At 49.2% G+C, this 17,279-nt stretch overlaps 1 protein-coding gene and 1 long non-coding RNA gene across 2 annotated transcripts in view; one reads left to right on the top strand and one right to left on the bottom strand.

Moving 5' to 3' along the window:
* LOC144781926 (uncharacterized) overlaps positions 1–17,279 on the top strand; it is a 63,036-nt gene that overhangs the window by 12,768 nt on the left and 32,989 nt on the right. The gene's annotated exons all lie outside the window — the stretch shown is intronic.
* Positions 1–17,279, bottom strand: part of BBC3 (BCL2 binding component 3) — a 43,503-nt gene that overhangs the window by 18,586 nt on the left and 7,638 nt on the right. Inside the window, exon 3 of the mRNA XM_078661013.1 lies at positions 5,228–5,421. Coding sequence (XP_078517139.1) covers positions 5,228–5,421 — 194 coding nt within the window. The remainder of the gene's footprint in view (positions 1–5,227; positions 5,422–17,279) is intronic.

Here is a 17,279-nt window from a genome sequence, read left to right as displayed (position 1 = left end):
TGTCCTGGGTGCAGACTTCAGTCCGAAGGGTAGCACCGTGTATTGATAGTGATTGGTGCCGACTTGAAAGCGCAGAAATTTCCTGTGTTTGCATGCAATGGGCACGTGGAAGTATGCGTCCTGTAGATCTATGGCACACATCCAGTCTCCTCGTTGCAGCTGAGGGTAGATCTGATGCAACGACAGCATGCGAAACTTTTCTCTGCGAATCCACTTGTTTGCCTGCCGCAAATCCAGAATGGGCCTGAACTCGTTTCTGTCCTTCTTGCGGACAAGAAAGAACTGAGAGTACAGACCTCTTCCTCTTTGAGACAGAGGTACGTCTTCGATCGCCCTTTTCCTTAGCAGAACGTCCGCCTCCGCCTGAAGCTCGCGCAGTTGATACTGCGAGCTGACGGGAGGAATCGATGGAGGAGGGCTGGTGAAACGTAGACTGTATCCATTGCAAACAATATTCAGCACCCACTTGTCCTGAGTAATTTTTCTCCACTCTGCCAGAAAAAATTGAACGCTTCCCCCCACCGGAGCGGGTAACGGACGAGGGGGAAGTAACAGCTCAGGGACGGGACCCGGCCGGGCCCTTGGTCGCGGTAGAGGACTGTTGACGACCTCTACCACCCTGTCGCTTCTGGAAGGGCCGCCTGTACTGCTGCTGCTGCTGCTGCTGTTGATGTTGTCCAGCAGACTGCCCCCTTCCACGACCCTGCGACCCAAACCGACGTTGGTACTGTCGGAAGGGTTTCTTTTCCTTGGGCTTCTCCAAGCCCACTGCCGTCAGGGTCTCCGCCTCGGCCTTCATCCTGGCCATCTCATCATCCACGTGTTTCCCGAAGAGGGTATCTCCGGAAAACGGGAGATTCGCCACGCGTTGCTGTGCTTCCGGTTTCAATGACGTCAACCTGAGCCAAGCGTGGCGTCTCTGGTGAATCCCGTGGCAATATCCGTGCGCGGACAGCAATGATATGTCCGCTGCGGCGCCGATGGCCTGATTAGAGACCAGCATCCCCTCCTGGACGATCTCCACAAAGTCCTCCTTGCGGTCTCGAGGGACAAGGTCTGCGAACTGCTCCATCGAGTCCCACAGGGACCGGTCGTAACGTCCCAGCAAAGCCGAGTCACTGGCGGCCTTCATTGACGAGGCGGATGTCCCACACGCCTTACGACCAGCAGAATCGATCCAGCGGCTCTCCTTGTCCGGAGGCACCGTGGACGCAGGGGAGGTGGCATGAAGCTTTCGTGCAGCAGTCACGATGACCGAATCCGGTACCGGGTCCTTCCTCAAGAAGGCTGGGTCTGAGTCCGGAGCCCTGTACTTTTTTAGGATCCTGGAAGGTACAGACTTCACCGTTGCCGGCGTCAGGAATAGCTGTTCGGCGGGCTCAAGGAGCCCCGGCACCAGAGGTAACAGGGGGCGAGACAAGTGCCTTTTGTGTAATGTCTCAAATATCACCGAGGTAGAAGCCGTAGGTGCTTCAACCTTGATGCCCAACTTCGCCGCTCCACGCAGGAGAACCTCCTGAAATGTGCTTATATCGTCTATCGGAGACACCCTAGTCTCCGGCGAATCGGACAGCGTGGGCGAGTAGGAACGTGTCCCAGAGGGAGAACGTGACCTGGACCGACGTCTCTTGTGGTGACGCCTGGATCGTGAGGAAGATCCATGCCCACTCCTCGATCTGTCCCGTCTCCCCGAGCGAGACCTCGACCTCTTGGGCCTCGGACGCTCCTTCGGCCTCCCAGGGTCAGGAGTCCTAGGCTTCTTAGGAGTCTTCTTCGGAGGTGTCGGAAACTTAGGCATCGACACCGCCCTCGGCGGGACCGGGGGTGGAGGAGCAACCGGACGCGGGGTCTGCGGAGCCGGCTTCGGAGGTGGGGTCGGGGCCTTCGGAGGCGGACCCTTCGGCACAGCAGGCCGCGAAGGAGGTGTAGAAGGCTTCATCGGAGTATCCACCCCGGAATGCGCCGTTCCCGGCGAGCCACCATCTCTTCCGGAGCGTGGGGAGCCCCCCACAGTCCTGGGCCTGTCCTTAGGACCTCCAGACGCTGAAGACCGGTGCCCAGACGACGACCGATGTCCCCTCGACGTCGAACGGTCCTTCGGCGTCGACCGAATCACACTTCTCGACGTCGAACCGTGTCTCCGTCTCGACGTCGACCCCGACCAGATCGACGAGCCACGAAACCTCGACGACGGGCGATGGTGCCTCGACGGCGACCTCGACCTCTTCGCCGGCCTCGACGTCGACTTCTTGGATCGCTTCGACGTCGACCCTTTGGACCTTCTCGACGTCGACCTCTCTGACCTTCTCGACGTCGATCTCCTTGACCGTCTCGACGTCGGTCTTTTGGAATGCTTCGACGTCGACCTCTTCGGCGCCGGAGACGCCTTCCGTCTCGACGGCGACCTCGACGACGAGGATCCCCTCGACGACGATGTCCTCGACGGCGAACGGCGGTGTCGCCTCGACGGCGAGCGCCGACGCCGGGCCCTCCGATGTCGACCACTCGACGCCGACAGCGACGACGAGGATATCGACACCGGCTTCGACGGCGGCCGGAACACGTTCCTCGACGTCGACGGGCGACGTTTTCTCGACCCAGAGCCCTGGGGAGACCTGGAACTGGCCGTCGACCGTCCCCTCGACGTCGTGGTCAGCGCAACTGACCCAGACGGAGATCTTGGGCGAGGGCTGGTCTTCCTGCCCCTGGGGAGCCCCCCAGAGGCCTCAGCATGGGTAGAAGGAGCCCCTCCTGACCCACCTCGTGCCTTCAACTTTCTCTCCTCAAGTCCCTGAAGCCTGATCTTCTTCCTCTCCTTCAGGGTCCTTCCAGAGAAGCTTCTGCAGATCACACACTCCTCAGGAATGTGGGAAGAGGGAAGGCAGAGAATACAGACCTCATGGGAGTCTGACTTGGCCTTCTTCCTTGAGCACTCAGGGCATTTGTCGAATAATGCAGGCATTATGGACAAAAAAGAGTGCAGAAACACAGAAAGAAAGTCACCAAAGTACTTTAAAAGTACCAAAAATCGAAATTAGTGTAAAACACTAACAAAAACCCTTGAAAAGGGAGAGCTCAATGCTCCAGGGTCCTGCTTGCAGGAGCCGGAAAAAAGAACTGAGGCTAAGTTGGACCTGCTATGCATTCTGGGATACTGAGAGAAGGTTCTGGAAGGTTCCTTAAAGGCACAGTATCCTAATTAAGCCACATAATGGCAGCCTATGGGGCTTGTCTGTCCAGGTTCTTCTCTCTATCATTCCTGAGGGATTTTGCTGTTAAGCAAGGGAAATCTGTACAGGCTTTGCTGTTTTGTGGATTTTATGGTGGAATTTCTAGTTGAAGTACTGGACAGTGTAGCCTTTTTGGCTGCATTATCTGTCTTTAAATTCTCTCTTAAGTGTCTATGCATTTTCTGCATTTTTTGACACTGTAAGAGATTATTTTTGATTGCTCCGGGGTCCATGCACATGGGCGGGACTATTCACTAGATTATGACTATACACAGAGATCCCCTACTACAGAACCACTGATCCACAATGCACCATCTGTGTCCAAGAGGCAACAGGGAAAAAATGGGGAAAGGCTTGATGCATGAACCCCTTTATCTTGTGACGAGAGAGTGCATGCAGACCAATCAGCCTCCAGCACTATGTTACAGATGTTCATTTCCTTTGCCCTGGATGGCTCGACTCTCACAAAATGTATTTATAGTTAACGCCTTTAGATTATTTCTGAGACCCGCCTAATTCCAACCCCTAGGCCTCTGCAAGCACCCATAAAACAGTGTTAAGAAATTACAGCGAAATATAGGAACCCCCCCCATTTTCAAACCATGGGGTAAAATTCTGTGTGTTAATATGTTCGTTAGCCAGAAATAAACACTCTTCTCTTCCCCGCATTTTCTTCTGAGATTTGTTACATTTTGGAGAGAAAATCTGGCTTTTCCCTTGTTTTTTTTTTGTTTTGTTTTTTAGCTGAACGCAGTGTGGATAGTATGACGATGTGGGACTTCTGTAGCAGGGATAAATGTGATTAAGGTACAGATTGCTGGCTACTGCAGACTTATTTTTGTATGATAAATTGGGAAACCTTTTTCCAATCAACGTACATGCATGTGTCACACCGTAGGAAAAGAGAAGGGGATTAACTGGGAGGCTGAACGGAGTTTCCTTGTGAAGCAATAGTGAGTAATGTCTTATTGAAAGGCAAGCGAGGGACTGCTGACAGGATATACATGTATGTCATCACTGCTTGTTTGTTTCATGTAGCACCATCATGCTGCCCAAACAATGTAAGCACAGCACAGAAATGGCAAACAGGTATTCAGGCAGTCACAGAGAGCCGAGTGAGCATTGCGCATCATTCGGTATATTTCGGTTGGTTGTTCTCTCTCCCAACGGTGTCCTGAAGCCCTACTGGTGATCCATGAAAGGCCTAGAATGATCAGTTCCATATATGCATAAACCTTATGGGACTAGGGATATATTCAGATGAGTGAGCTTGGGTATGAGGGTCCTTTAGGAGCGGCACACAGTCTTTCGGGGGTGGACAGTAGCCAAATGTAGGAAGGTGCGATCATAGGTTAGGGTTGAATTATTATGGGAGTTATCTGTTTTGCCACCCTCGCTCAACCTCCCCCCTCATTTCTGCAGTTGCCATTTTAAAAAAGGATCTCAGAGTAACCCCTCCACCACTCAGTAGGAAGTTCTACCAGTAGAGTCCTTCCGTGTGAAGCACTTTAGCAGAAATCTGAACCTTTTGTATGACCACCAAACTCTAAACAGCATTATGCTATTTCTAGGGGTCCCTGGTTTCTGGGGAAATCTTTGGCTGCAGGATGAAGGGGGAAGTGGAGTGAATGACTCAGGCAAGAGTGAGTGAGTGAAGTCTACGGAAAACACTGCAGATTCACAGTGCGCTATAACCTTTTGCACTAACGTAATGATTTGTGATGGTTCTGGATCTGTGATTGGGCTGTTCCTTCAGCGGGACACAAGGTCTAAAACTGCTAGCGTTCTGGGCGTCCATACATGCCATCCTGCAAAACGTGTGCCCTAAATGTTTAAGTCAGTCGTGTCATTTTTAGCTAAAGATGACTTTGTCAAAATGAAAACACAGCTATCTTGTCAATGTTCCTCGATCTCTAAGAGATTCTTAAGCACCCTATTATATATCCACTCTGCAGATGATGTCTTATTACATGTATTCTAACAGCATGCAGACTTACCCTCTGCAGGTAGATAGTGTTCATTTCGTCCCCGATCCTCCGCAGTCGGGCTGCGATTTCCCGCTCTATGTCCTGCCCTGGCTGCTCTCGATGGGCTCTGCCATTGCCCACCATCTCCCCTTCCAATCGCCCGGCCAGGCCCGCCATGGTCACCTGTTCCGCTCGCGAGTGCTCTCCCCCAATGGATCGGTGATCTGAAAAGGGAGCAAGACAGATTTTTTCAGATTAAAATGCATATTTGTTAAGCTTCAGACTAGTTTGCATGGTTCTACTATGTATTCTTTTTTTTTAGACTCACAGCAGCAAGTGCTTCAGTCCTGTCATGCCCCCAGTTCTCTCAGTTGTTGTATATGGGGAGACTTTACCCGATACATAACCCTCTCCCAAGGCTCGGGTGAAGGTGTACACCCTGAATATCGACAGGACACAGTATAGAAGACAAAATATCCTAAATAAAATATACTGAAAGGTAAGTAAGTCTAGATTTTCTATACCGACCCAACATATATGTACTTAGGAGATATATATTTTTTGTAAATCTATACTTCCCTATATGAACTTAACCTTCAATATTTGCCCGTTGATGTTCTGTTCTCGGTATTCTTGTACCATGCTATTCTGGAGGTCGCTATTCAGTAGTAACCCCGGATGAACAAGAGTCCTGCTGAAAGGGAGCTAGGTGTTGTCTATATCAGATACTGTCACTATCCCAGTAATGATTCTGTCTGGAATGTCGTTCTCGCCTTTGGGCCGCTTCCTTGCTCTGTGTCATCAGGACAGTGTGGTTTTAGCCGTGGGGATTCTCGTACAATTTGCCATCAGGTATGTCAGTCCTTTTAGTTACAAGGAAGCAAACCAAGACTGTATCTTTCTATGCATTAAGCTGTCAACTGGAAGAGTGAGAAACATGGTGTCCTAATGACTTGAAACCTGGTGGCATCTGTACTTCGTTTGGTGATGGCACACCGTTTGTTACCAGGATCTGCTTTCTCTGCTCGTCATGCATAATCCCTACCTAATTTGGATCACTGTGAAATCTTGAAGGTGCTTTCTTAAGTTTGTCCTTGAGGTGAGAATGCATTTTTATATTTTTGTGAGTGCACAATGCTGATGGATCAGCCGGGTAGGGGCCCTGGCAGTAGCTGGCAACATACTTCAGTTGAGTGTACTTCACAAGGTTACGTGTATAGTTTGAGCCAGAGTGTGCCAGCGTGCTGCTTCGAGATAAACTGTCTTCGGCCTCAGTGTTGGGGATGTGCACTGTTAAAGAAGGTGTGTAGTTCAGCATAGGAAATGGCAGTGATGATTGACTATTAGTGTCTAAGGAGGGCAGTATGAATGCCAGGCATAGAAGGATGCGGTGGTTCCGCTCTGGGGCGTTATGCTGAGAAGGTCTTGGAGCAGGTTGTTTGCCTGTGAAGGTCCCATGCCTGGAGTTCTAGGAGGAGCACCCTTTCCCTCAGGATTCAGACATCTCAAGGCTATGCCAGTGCCTGGCTGACACTGCCCCAGCCCCAGCCCACCACCTACCAGATAGCTTGAGAGGGTGGCATTTTGCTCGATGGGTGGAGTGAGAGCCTAAACTCTAGATGGTCCTCAGATGGTTGAGTCCAGGTGCTACACAAAAGCCTGCCAGAAAGTGAGAGATGTTAGCCCCCTCCTACTTATTTATGTTCGCTGTAGGGAAGTGCTGGGGCTTGTCTTGACCTGCTGGGGCAGGAATCGTATGTTTCTCTGAGATCCATCCTAGCTTGTTAGGCTCTGTCCTAGCTTGTTAGGCTCTGTCCTAGCTTGTTAAGCTAGCAGTCCTTGCCTCCCTGCAAGAGTGACATTTTCTAGCATCTGCCTGCCCTTTACATTCCGTCCCTACCTGCCAGGGCTGGAGGTCCCTGCTGTTTACTACCCTCTATCATAAGGTTTCTTTAATGTGCCCTGGTCTGTTGGGGCAGGAAGTCCCTGCCGTTTACTGTCCTTTACCATAGGGTGCTTTGGATCCGTCTTGACGTGCTAGGACAGGCCCTCTGTTTTAAACCTCTGGGAAAGAGGCTGTAAGCTCCTTTGTGCTTTCTGAGAGGGCAGTATGCGGGACTCACTATCTTCTGTGGGTGGCTTTGGGATTCCCAGTCTGAGTTCGTGGTTTTCTAGCTTTTAATGTGTAGCCCCATCACAAGACTCCTACACGGTCGGTGTCTCATAGTGTCTGCTGAAATAGACTGGGATCTTCCCTGATATGCCTCATGAGAACTTGGCGAATCTTGGAGCTGTTGTGTTCCACATATGGTAAGTTGTGGATTTTCTTAGTTACTCAGTGTGGGTACGACTGTGGAAACGATCAAGAGTATACTAATGCAGAGCCTGCTGCATGTTGGAGTCTATCATGTACAGAAATATCTGGAAATAGCGGTCACTTTCTGTTGTGTGGAGAGTGCTTTCATGACTTGCCAACTTCTTTACACAATCTGCTTTAGTGTTAGAGAGTTTACTTCAAGACCTGCACACAGATGTACTCTGATATGCAAACCCATTGAGCCAGTCCATACCCTTCAGGCACTCATGGTGACTCTTGGTAAAAAGGAGGGCTGGAAGTACCTTCTTGTAAGTTAGGGTGATGGTAACACTAATTGTTATGGTCTAACTAAGAGATTGTGACAGTGATGATCTGTTGGGTCAGTGCACCTGTGCCTTTCACTACAGGAACAAGGAATGATGCAAACATGCAGATTAAACAGCCAATTATGCACTGCCTGCTCGGTGGATAAATAAGCAGAATGGGGCAAAATACAGAAATGAAGGTACTTGCAAGGCACTAGCATGTATTCTGCAGGATTTAGATTCTTGGAGTAAATTACATTGCAGAAAAAGAGCAATGGAGGCAGTCACACCCACAACTGTGCTCTGCTGGTGTGCCCCAGATAGGCTGACACTTCATAGAACCACGCTTCAGTGCCACCTTTTTCTCACCAACCACTCCCAAGAAACCCCCAGAAAAACGAGCTAATTTGTGCAGGTGGTTGGTGTGGTGGGCACAGGAACTAATTCTTTGGGTCTGGGATGTATTTGTAATGATCAGACTATGTCCTACAGCAAGACAATGCCAGTCAGTAATGGGAGAAAGAAGGAGGAAAACGAGATGGTAAAACAATGCCAGTGAGAAAGAAGTAAAAACGAAACTGCAAGAGTAAAATAAAGAGATAGGCAGTGTAGGGTGATGGGGAGAAAAAACGAGGCATGTGGTGTAATCAAGACAAGGAAGACTTGGCTTTGGGCAGTCCCAAGTCCTTCAAAAATCTTTGGCCACTGCAATATTTAGTTTACAAAGTAGGCACTGCAAATGTAGCTGTGGTGGGTAAAACAGATGGTGGTGATGCATTAACTTCCTATTTTGGTTCATTAGGAAGAGGTGGGAAAAGCTTTGGCACTTCCACTCTCTAGTTCAGACTGTGTAGCAACAAGGCCCTAATATTCCTACACTTTTTTTCCTTACATCCTCCCAGTCCTTTTAGTCAATTATTCTTGTTCCGATGGCTATTGTGTATGTATATGTATGATCTTATTTCCCTATTATCTCTTCATATATAAAAAAAAGCACTTCCATATAGATTCACACAAAAGAAACGTACTGTTATTCTGCAGGGGCTGTGTTACTCATTAGTCCTGCAACCACAGTCAATTTGGCACAAAAATTATGTTATATATGTATACACAGTGCAATGACAATTCCAAGAACTAATCGGTGCTACTGGTGACAGTATAGTGCAAATGCAGAAAAAGTCAGTTGACAAAACAAAAACAGTACAGTGTGCATATCATATAAATGTCTTAACCATCAGGACACAAATTCAAATTTGAATCTAATCAGTCTTTGAGGATTTTCCAGCATCATATGCAAAATGGTTAAGACTGACAAGTTCATGTTTCAATCCCTTAATACGAATAGGGTCTTCAGGACAAAAATGGTAGCAAACTGACTACAAAGATCATGAACAAACACAATGTCTCAAGTGGTCCTAAGTATGCCAAAAGCAACCTCAAATGAAGATTTATGTACACATCCAAGTAGCCCAGGAGCCTGTCGGTACTCTGACCTAAAACACTGTCTGGTCATTGCAGGAGAAAAAGCTGCCTATTATCTTTGGCAGAGTTGTACTGTAGTCCGAACTCAAAAGAGGAAACAACCACAACAATAGAGGGAAGGTAGTCCAGCTGTTGATGTAGTGCGTAAAAAGAAGATAATGGTGATGATTGAGTTGGGAATGGGGAATCACCTGTCGAGGACGTAATATACTGCACACCATTACCACCTTCCTTCAAGAGTTGAATCCAAAACCAATGCAGACAAGAAGGCTGCTAGAAAGGAACAAAAGGTGACGTTTTCTTTTCTGTTATTAGGGTCAGAGCCCTGGACCTACAAGATTCTCAAGCGACTTCTTAGTATGTGGCACACAACTTAGCAAGGTAAGTGGGGATTTTACTTGACTTCTGGCTAAAGTCATACACAGCAAATCTATACATTATTAAAAAACATAGACTCATCGATTGGTCATGAAAAATATATTTGTGGGTCTGGGCTGGGCTGTAGCTTAAATGCTCGCCTCTTCTCTGCACCTAAAAGCAATCCGCTAAATCCTTCCCTCGTAGATGTAACTACCAAGAAACTACACGGACTTCCCCTTGTAAAAGTCCTGCAGAGTGCACCTGTAATTAGCAGGCTGAAAGGGAAAGTCCCCTTCTTGTTGAGGAAGGAGGCACGCATGGCCACAGGTGGAACTGGTATAATATCAGTGTTATCTGTAGCACTAACTCCCACCCCGACATCCTGGCGCTGTATTGACAGTTCTTACTACTCCCATGCTGATGCGAATGCTAACGAGTCCTAGGAGGGCCAAAAGCAGCCTCTTGGAGATGGCATACGAATCACTGCACCAGGCCCGCAGCTAGTGTAGCCACCAGCCCAGCCAGACTGCTGTATAACGCCGCAGGAAGAAAGGCTGTCCGAGGATGGAAGCCGAGCCAGCAGCTCTACATGGCCTGCTGGAGCGCGGCCAGGTCAGCTGGCGCTGGGGCACGGGCCCCCCTCCCTCCCTCCGGCCTAAGATGTCCTGTTAGCGCCGGCCCGAGAGGGACCAGGACAGGATGCCACTGCGGCCGCCTGACTAGAAGGAACACTTGTCAACAGGAAACCGAAGAACAATTCCCACAGATGAGCGGCTACCAGCGGGCCTGGAGGTGGAGCCGGCGATCTACCTCAGCGGGTCTGAGCAGTGCGGCCTGCTGGATGCAGGGCTGACTCGGCCATCCATCCTTCCGAAGTCAACAAAAGGAGTACAACTGCAACGGGGAAAGTCACAATTATTGTTAAGGGCACCGAGGTATACGTGGTCGTTATAAATGTGCTTTTTTTTCTAAAGGTATGCAGGTTATACCTTTGAGGGAGAGAGGGAAGCTGCAAAGCGGGGGTACTGGGACAGAGGTAAATACAGTAGTATTTTATGGATTTTTGAGGCCGGGGCACTTAATGTCCCCTCCCCCCAAACAACTTGGATTCCTGTTCTTTATTTTCTGACCATCCAAGCCGTCATGATGCCAGACAATATTGATTCTGCCACATCCTCCGCCACTAGAGATACTGGGATTTTATTTTCCGATTCGGTGAAGCCTTTTAGAGGCCAGTGTTGCCGGCTGTGGAGACAGTCGAAGTACTGCCTAAAATATTAAAGAATATGGCCCATCCTCCACACCAACCTAGACTCGAAGATGTCGGGTGTCAGGGCGCTTTACACAGCACCAGTTTCGTTACATGAGGACACATTCATTTTTGTTAGGCATGGGGAGATTTAAGTGATTTGCGCAGATTCGCAGGATGTTGAGCGACATTACCGAGTGTCGAACCCAGTTTCCCAGCTTCGATGTCGACCACTCTAGCCGTAAGGCTACCTCCTCTCCCCAACAGAGTTAGGTGTAGGCCTTTGACAACTCTGAAAAAATCCCAGTGGCTGAAAGTGGAGCCACAACAACCTGAACCCTTTATTCGGTCGTACTTGTGCACGGGGAGTTGTGCAAGACAGTCAGCCGGATCCTTAAGCCCACACGATAAAGACCCCTGAGGCCTCCCTGCCAGGCCTGGTTCCAGTGGGTAGTGTTTATGGGGTCTTTGAAGTGTGCTGCAGGCGTTTCTCAGCTTCAGCACTGCGCCCCTGAAATTATTCGAGTCCTTTACAGAAACTGGGACAGGCTCACCTGTCCTCGGGCAGGCTGGCTGGATGGCCACTGAGTGTAAGACAGAACAATTCGATTATTCACTGGGCAGAGTGGGTATTCAACGAGACGTCACTCAGTTATCCCGGGAGCAGGCTCGCGCCCACATTCAATCGAATTGACTTGTTTGGGAATCTCTGGCGAAATCGTTTTTTTTTCTTGGGAAAATCTGAAAGATTCGCCGGGACAGACGCCTACAGTTACTGACTGAACTAGGCCTGTCCGTGGATTCACTGGGACACACTGACACGCCAGAGATTCACGAGGCAGGCTAGCTCTGAGATTCACCGGGCCGGACTCCCAAGGGATTAACAAGGGCGGCGAGGCTGTGAAAGGGACAGCCCTCTTTCATGGATGTTCACCAGTCACGCGTCTGTCGCCTTGCTTGCCTGGAGGATAATGAATGACTAATGCAAGGCGAAAATAATGATGCAAGTGAGAAATCGGGAATTCCCGTGCAGCTGAACATGCTGCAACTATAATTCCCCGACAGCACGCGAGCCCCCCTTCTTTGTAGTGTGAGACACGAGTTTATTATCCCAGAATGATGCCATCGGGAGAAACAGTGGGCATACCATTTCCGCCATTGTGCGGTGCGTGGACATTTGGGGTAAATTCTAAAAAAAAACAGGAGAGTGCGTGGCGGAGGGATCTGTATTCCCTGCAGTAAAAACAAGGTTCCGCCTGTATTGGTCAAAGAAGTCCGCTTTCGCCTCCTGAAGGAGTTTAACACAGCTCTGAATACCACCGATATTTGAACCGAAATGGGCCTTTGCTTTTCCCATCCTCCCTTGACCACTGAGTAATGCCATACATGTATAGGTGAATCTTTAGATGGCGCCTGGCTGGGGTCATCTTCGTTTATTATGTTGTCTACCTAGCTGCTGCTTTGAAATATTCCAGTTGCTGTCGAACAGAATATTCTCCGACAGCTTAACACATCCCATCCCTAAATTATAGCTGCCGCGACGCCTACCAAGGTCAACAAATGCATACTTGCACATTAATTCCAATAGAAACTATTTACCGAGTGCACACCACAAACGGAAATGCCTCTAGGCGCTAGGAAAACAGGCAGTCTTACCCAGCTAGCTCAGTGGCAGCCAGTTTATCAACCACGGAATGGTGAAAGGCCGGACTTGAAAGCATGTGGTGAAGTGCCGAACAGTTTTAAGAGACTTGGTGTACATGGATTGATGCGTGGTCCCAAAAGTTGTTCTATCTAGGATACGTAACTGTGTAACCCCTACCTCCCTAAAAAAAAGTCTCTCTAAGATAGATTGTTTGGGGAGATGCGAGGACTTGAGAGCTTGTCGCCCGTTGTTTGCAGAAAAGATTATCCCGAGACAAGGCGCTTGAACCAGATTTGGGTCTGTGGGTGACATGGAGTTGGGGAATTTCCCGTCAGTAATGCGGCTGCCTTCATGGAAGGACGGGACATATTTCAACACGACTTTCTTGGAAGACCAGATTAGATGCCCTGTGCGGCCACCGGGTATCGTGTGGCCTGTTTGTCTCTGCCCCGTGTCCCGTGCCCCTTGGTGGCGTGGGCCCCCGCGTGTTGCAATCGGTGGGTGCGCTGTGGCTTCAGAATGAACTCGGGAAAGATCAGGTCTGTGCTTGTTACAGATGTACACAAGCATCAGCTGTCAGTGACGAGGACTGTCTGTGCATGGGCCTCTCAGGGGCAGGAGGCTGGAGTACACACCTCCAGTTCCCGTGGTGGCCCATATCAGATCTTGTTTACTTAGTATGTCCTTTTGAATTTGGCAATGCTTCTTTGTTACAAGTTTTACATAACGTTATTTTCGGTGGAGTTGCCGAGCGCTCGCAAATGTTAAATGGATTTGGCTAAAATCAGAACTAGTATTTTGTCTCAGAACTAGTATTTTGTCTCAAAAAGCACACACTAGCAAAGTAGTCCTTGACACTTGTCCTTTTTTTATTTCTGTTCTTACAGAATAAAATCAATTTATAGTCATCAACATGAATGTTCAGGCTCAAAGCAGGTGAGGGAGGGGCAGCTGAAAAGATCGAATCTTGTTAGGTGAGATCAAACTTCTATCCTCGAAGGCCAGTAAATTGAGTTCCAAAAATTGGGTAATTGTAACGTGTTATTTACAGTGCTTAGAAATGCGGGACTACTGCAAGAAGCGCTATATAAAACACATAATCAATCTCGACCCTCCTCACTGGATTTTCGTTATTGAATGTTCTTCGATCCAAATTATTCATTGGTGCACATGCTCCCTTTCAGAAACACTGACGTGCCGAGGTAGACGCCTTTTTAATAAAAGGCCAGTATTGTGGGCCAGTCTGAGTGCTTCGACGTTGGGGCGACGGCGCCCCATAATTTTTGACGCCTGGAGGCCAGTGACCCAATTTGCCCCCGGAAGTTTTTACATGAAGCGTTAAAATGGCCGCGCAGCCTTTGACAGGCATGCCGCAGGTGCACTGGCGGGAAGGTAATTGTCCAATTACACGTTGTGTTTTGGCATGCGGTGTTTGCTTATCACATTAGCTGTGGTCTTCGGGGCCGCTTGGCACAGAGCGGCGAGGTGTTTCCAGGCCTGTGCCTGACTTGCAACCTAGCCGCAGTGCACAGCGAGCACTAAACAGCACTCTGGAAGCATCCACTGGGCGGCTGACGGAAATCTGTCATTACTCCCCCCACAACAGTACGAATAAAGTGGCCAGTCTGCAACACACGTAGCAGATTCCAAGACTATCCCATTATATATAGTACATATATATCTCTCCAGAGACACAAATAGAACCGAACACATTCAAGTTCTTGTAACCCCAAGTTCACTTTGAGTGAACTTGAGTCAGAATGGCTGCAGCTCTTGAAGGCTCCACATTTTAGTGCGCTAACACTACAATATAAAAATAATGTGGGGTAAAAGCAAACTCTGCCAATGCTTGTCTGCAATACATGGATTTATTGTTACTTCTTCCAAAGCACACCACGCTGCATAGAATTAATAAAGTAGCATTCCATCAGCGTTCTACATATGGTGAATATCGGATGTATAAACACACCGTTATGGCGTTTAGACCGACTAAAGAAAGTAATAACGTTCATCAAAACAAGGCTAACAACAACAACTCTCGTTTCCTGCTCGAGTTTGAACAGACTTGAACAACGTGGGGATTGTTACCATAAGGCATGCTTCCTAAACCACTTGACCCGGCGGCCTGCAGTGCGCCGCAGCATCCGCACGGGAAGGCCGCCTGACTCGAGCACCTCTCAGCAGACCAGTCTGTGGCAGTGTGTGGAGTGCAGTGCCACGAAATCTCCAATACTGCCCTTAAATGAACGTGAGAGGGAGCCGCACTCTGCAGGACATGCCTGGGCATGTTATCGAGTCTTCCACCTCGATTCCGGGGTTTAGTGCTGAGAGAAAACACGGGTGCACCGCCGCTATCTGTGCAAGACATCTGTGGCAGGAGGCGACCTGGAGGATGGGGGCGCTCGCCAACTCAGAGCAGCGGGGGAGGGGGGTCTCCCTCCCCCGAGATCAAGAGAGCTGGAGACCAACCAACTAGGGCCTGTAGGCGGACCTCCTGCTGGAGCAGAGGGTGTGGCAGCGTCGTGACCTCCAGCAGCCCGCCGGCACTGACCAGTGATTAGCAACAAAACAAATCTTCACTCCATTGCGGGGCGTGCGCCTTCCTGTGAACTGAGCTGGGTGCAATGCTTGGCAGCTGTGCCTTGGGTTTAAAACACACCACAAAGTTGCATATTTTTGTATCAGGAGTACATTTGCAGTTTTTATTTAGCGCAAACTCGACCCGAAGGTATTGGCGCGCTTTTACAGGAGCCCAGAACACACAGGGTGTTGAGCCAGCGCCGAGATTCGAACCAGGATCCGCAGCTCCAAACCCGTCCGTTGTAATTCTTAGTTCATAGGCACGACAGTGGGGTTCTAGGACCACTGCATTGCTAATGGATGACCAGGATAGCTCAGTCAGCTAAGCGCGTGCTGCTCAGTTGTGCGCTCGACCTGGATTGCGAAGGTTTTCATTTTGCAGGGGCCCTTAAGATTTCATCCTTCCGAATTCGAGGAGGCCAAGTAAGTTCAACAAGAGGAAGGAGTGTTGAGCGCTCAATGGTAAATCTGTCGTAGCACTGCTACCATGCAAACTATAGGAAAAGCAATAGGTTGGTCGAATGCAATAAAAATATGTTGACACCCTGACCAGCCTAAAAAGTCAGCGGCCGTATGCGCTATGTCCTTGGCAAAGAAACCCTGCTCCCAAAGAACAAAAGCCAACACATTAACACCCCCGACATGGCATTATTTATATTCGCAATTTGGGTGGTGGATAGTTGATTGAACGTCAAATATACAGAGAAAAAAAGGGCGACAGAGTACAATCTGTTTATATCAAGGCAACATAACAATTCAGTTGCATTTTAGCGTGAACACACCGAGGGCCGAGCCTGGCCCGTAGCCTCGGGCCTCTCACGCCAAGACACACAGCCTGCATTTACAATAGAAGACGTGACCGGCTTGCCCAGGTCAGGGCCTGCTGTGACTGGGCTAACACCCAAACAGGCACAGTGTGCCAGTGTGTGTATCCGTTAACACATTCCCGGGGCTGCTGCTGATTTTAATGTCGGCAGCTCTCGCTCTCCCTCGAGCCCTGCGTGCGTCGATGCCTTCGACCTTGTGTTACATTACTTTGGGTATCACAGGGAGCGACGCGGCCTGTCATCAGCAATGTCTCATTTCTGTCTTAAAATCCGCGCAGGCGCAGCTTGCTGGCTGGCACGGTGTTATACAGGATAACTCCATGCGGTGGCCTGCTGGGCAATGCAAACACAGGGCACCCAGAGTGGGCAAAGCTGTGGCTCATGAGGGGCGAACCCCAAACACACAAATACATCTGTGGTTAAGTTTATTTTCACTATCCAAGGTGCTGAAGAAATTCATTTCCTCTTCGCATTTATCAAAGTAGATACGCCATTGGCTGTGGCCCTCGTCTAATATTTTCTAAAACTGCGGAAACCATTACATAATATCCACACACAAGTGATTTGTTGATGTGTATTGCAGTTTGAGAGAAATTGAGCTAATATTAATCACCCGGGCGCCCACAATGTAGCAGTATCACTTGTAATACCCGCCTGAGGACAAACAGTGCCAAGGTAGAGGAAGCAATGCCTTCGAAGGCCGCACCTAGTACCGGAGCGCTTTGAGGACTGACATCTAATCATTCTCTATGCGGCCCCGGAGGGCCAGCGAGTGACTGACTCCAAAGAGACTGAATCGAAACCAGCAGGCTGCCAGCGAGGGCCCTGTGATAACCGAAGCCACGAGGCCAGGCTTAGGCTGTCACGAGGGCCTGTTATGACTACATGGCTGTCTCCAAGTACAGGTAAAGGCCACACAGTTCTTGTGACACTTGATCACGTTTTATGATCACCTGCCCCTGCTGTGACGAGGGAAACAGGTGTCTCACAGGGGGGGTCTCCAGGCTCTGCTAGTTTGACAAGCTCCATGGACAAGTGACACACAATGACATTACAAAACAGCGTGAACCACAAATAGCTTGTACTTTCCCAGTTTCATGATTCCATATTTGTTATTTAACTGTCTCTCACATCATTTTACTAGAGCAGCTTTCCTTCCCCCAGTAAGCGAGTCACTGACAGCACAAACCTTTCTGGGACTTAACATTTCCTATTTATCAGAGGATGTCATGTTTGTCCTGACATCACTTCCTTTCACAAAGTCCACCTCGCTGCCCATTTCCCACACCCAGGCTTTCACTGGAAAAGGCAGGCATC

This window comes from Lissotriton helveticus, chromosome 9, assembly GCF_964261635.1.
Source record: "Lissotriton helveticus chromosome 9, aLisHel1.1, whole genome shotgun sequence".
In the NCBI taxonomy this organism is placed as follows: domain Eukaryota; kingdom Metazoa; phylum Chordata; class Amphibia; order Caudata; family Salamandridae; genus Lissotriton; species Lissotriton helveticus.
This window is presented reverse-complemented; position numbering and strand designations above follow the sequence as displayed.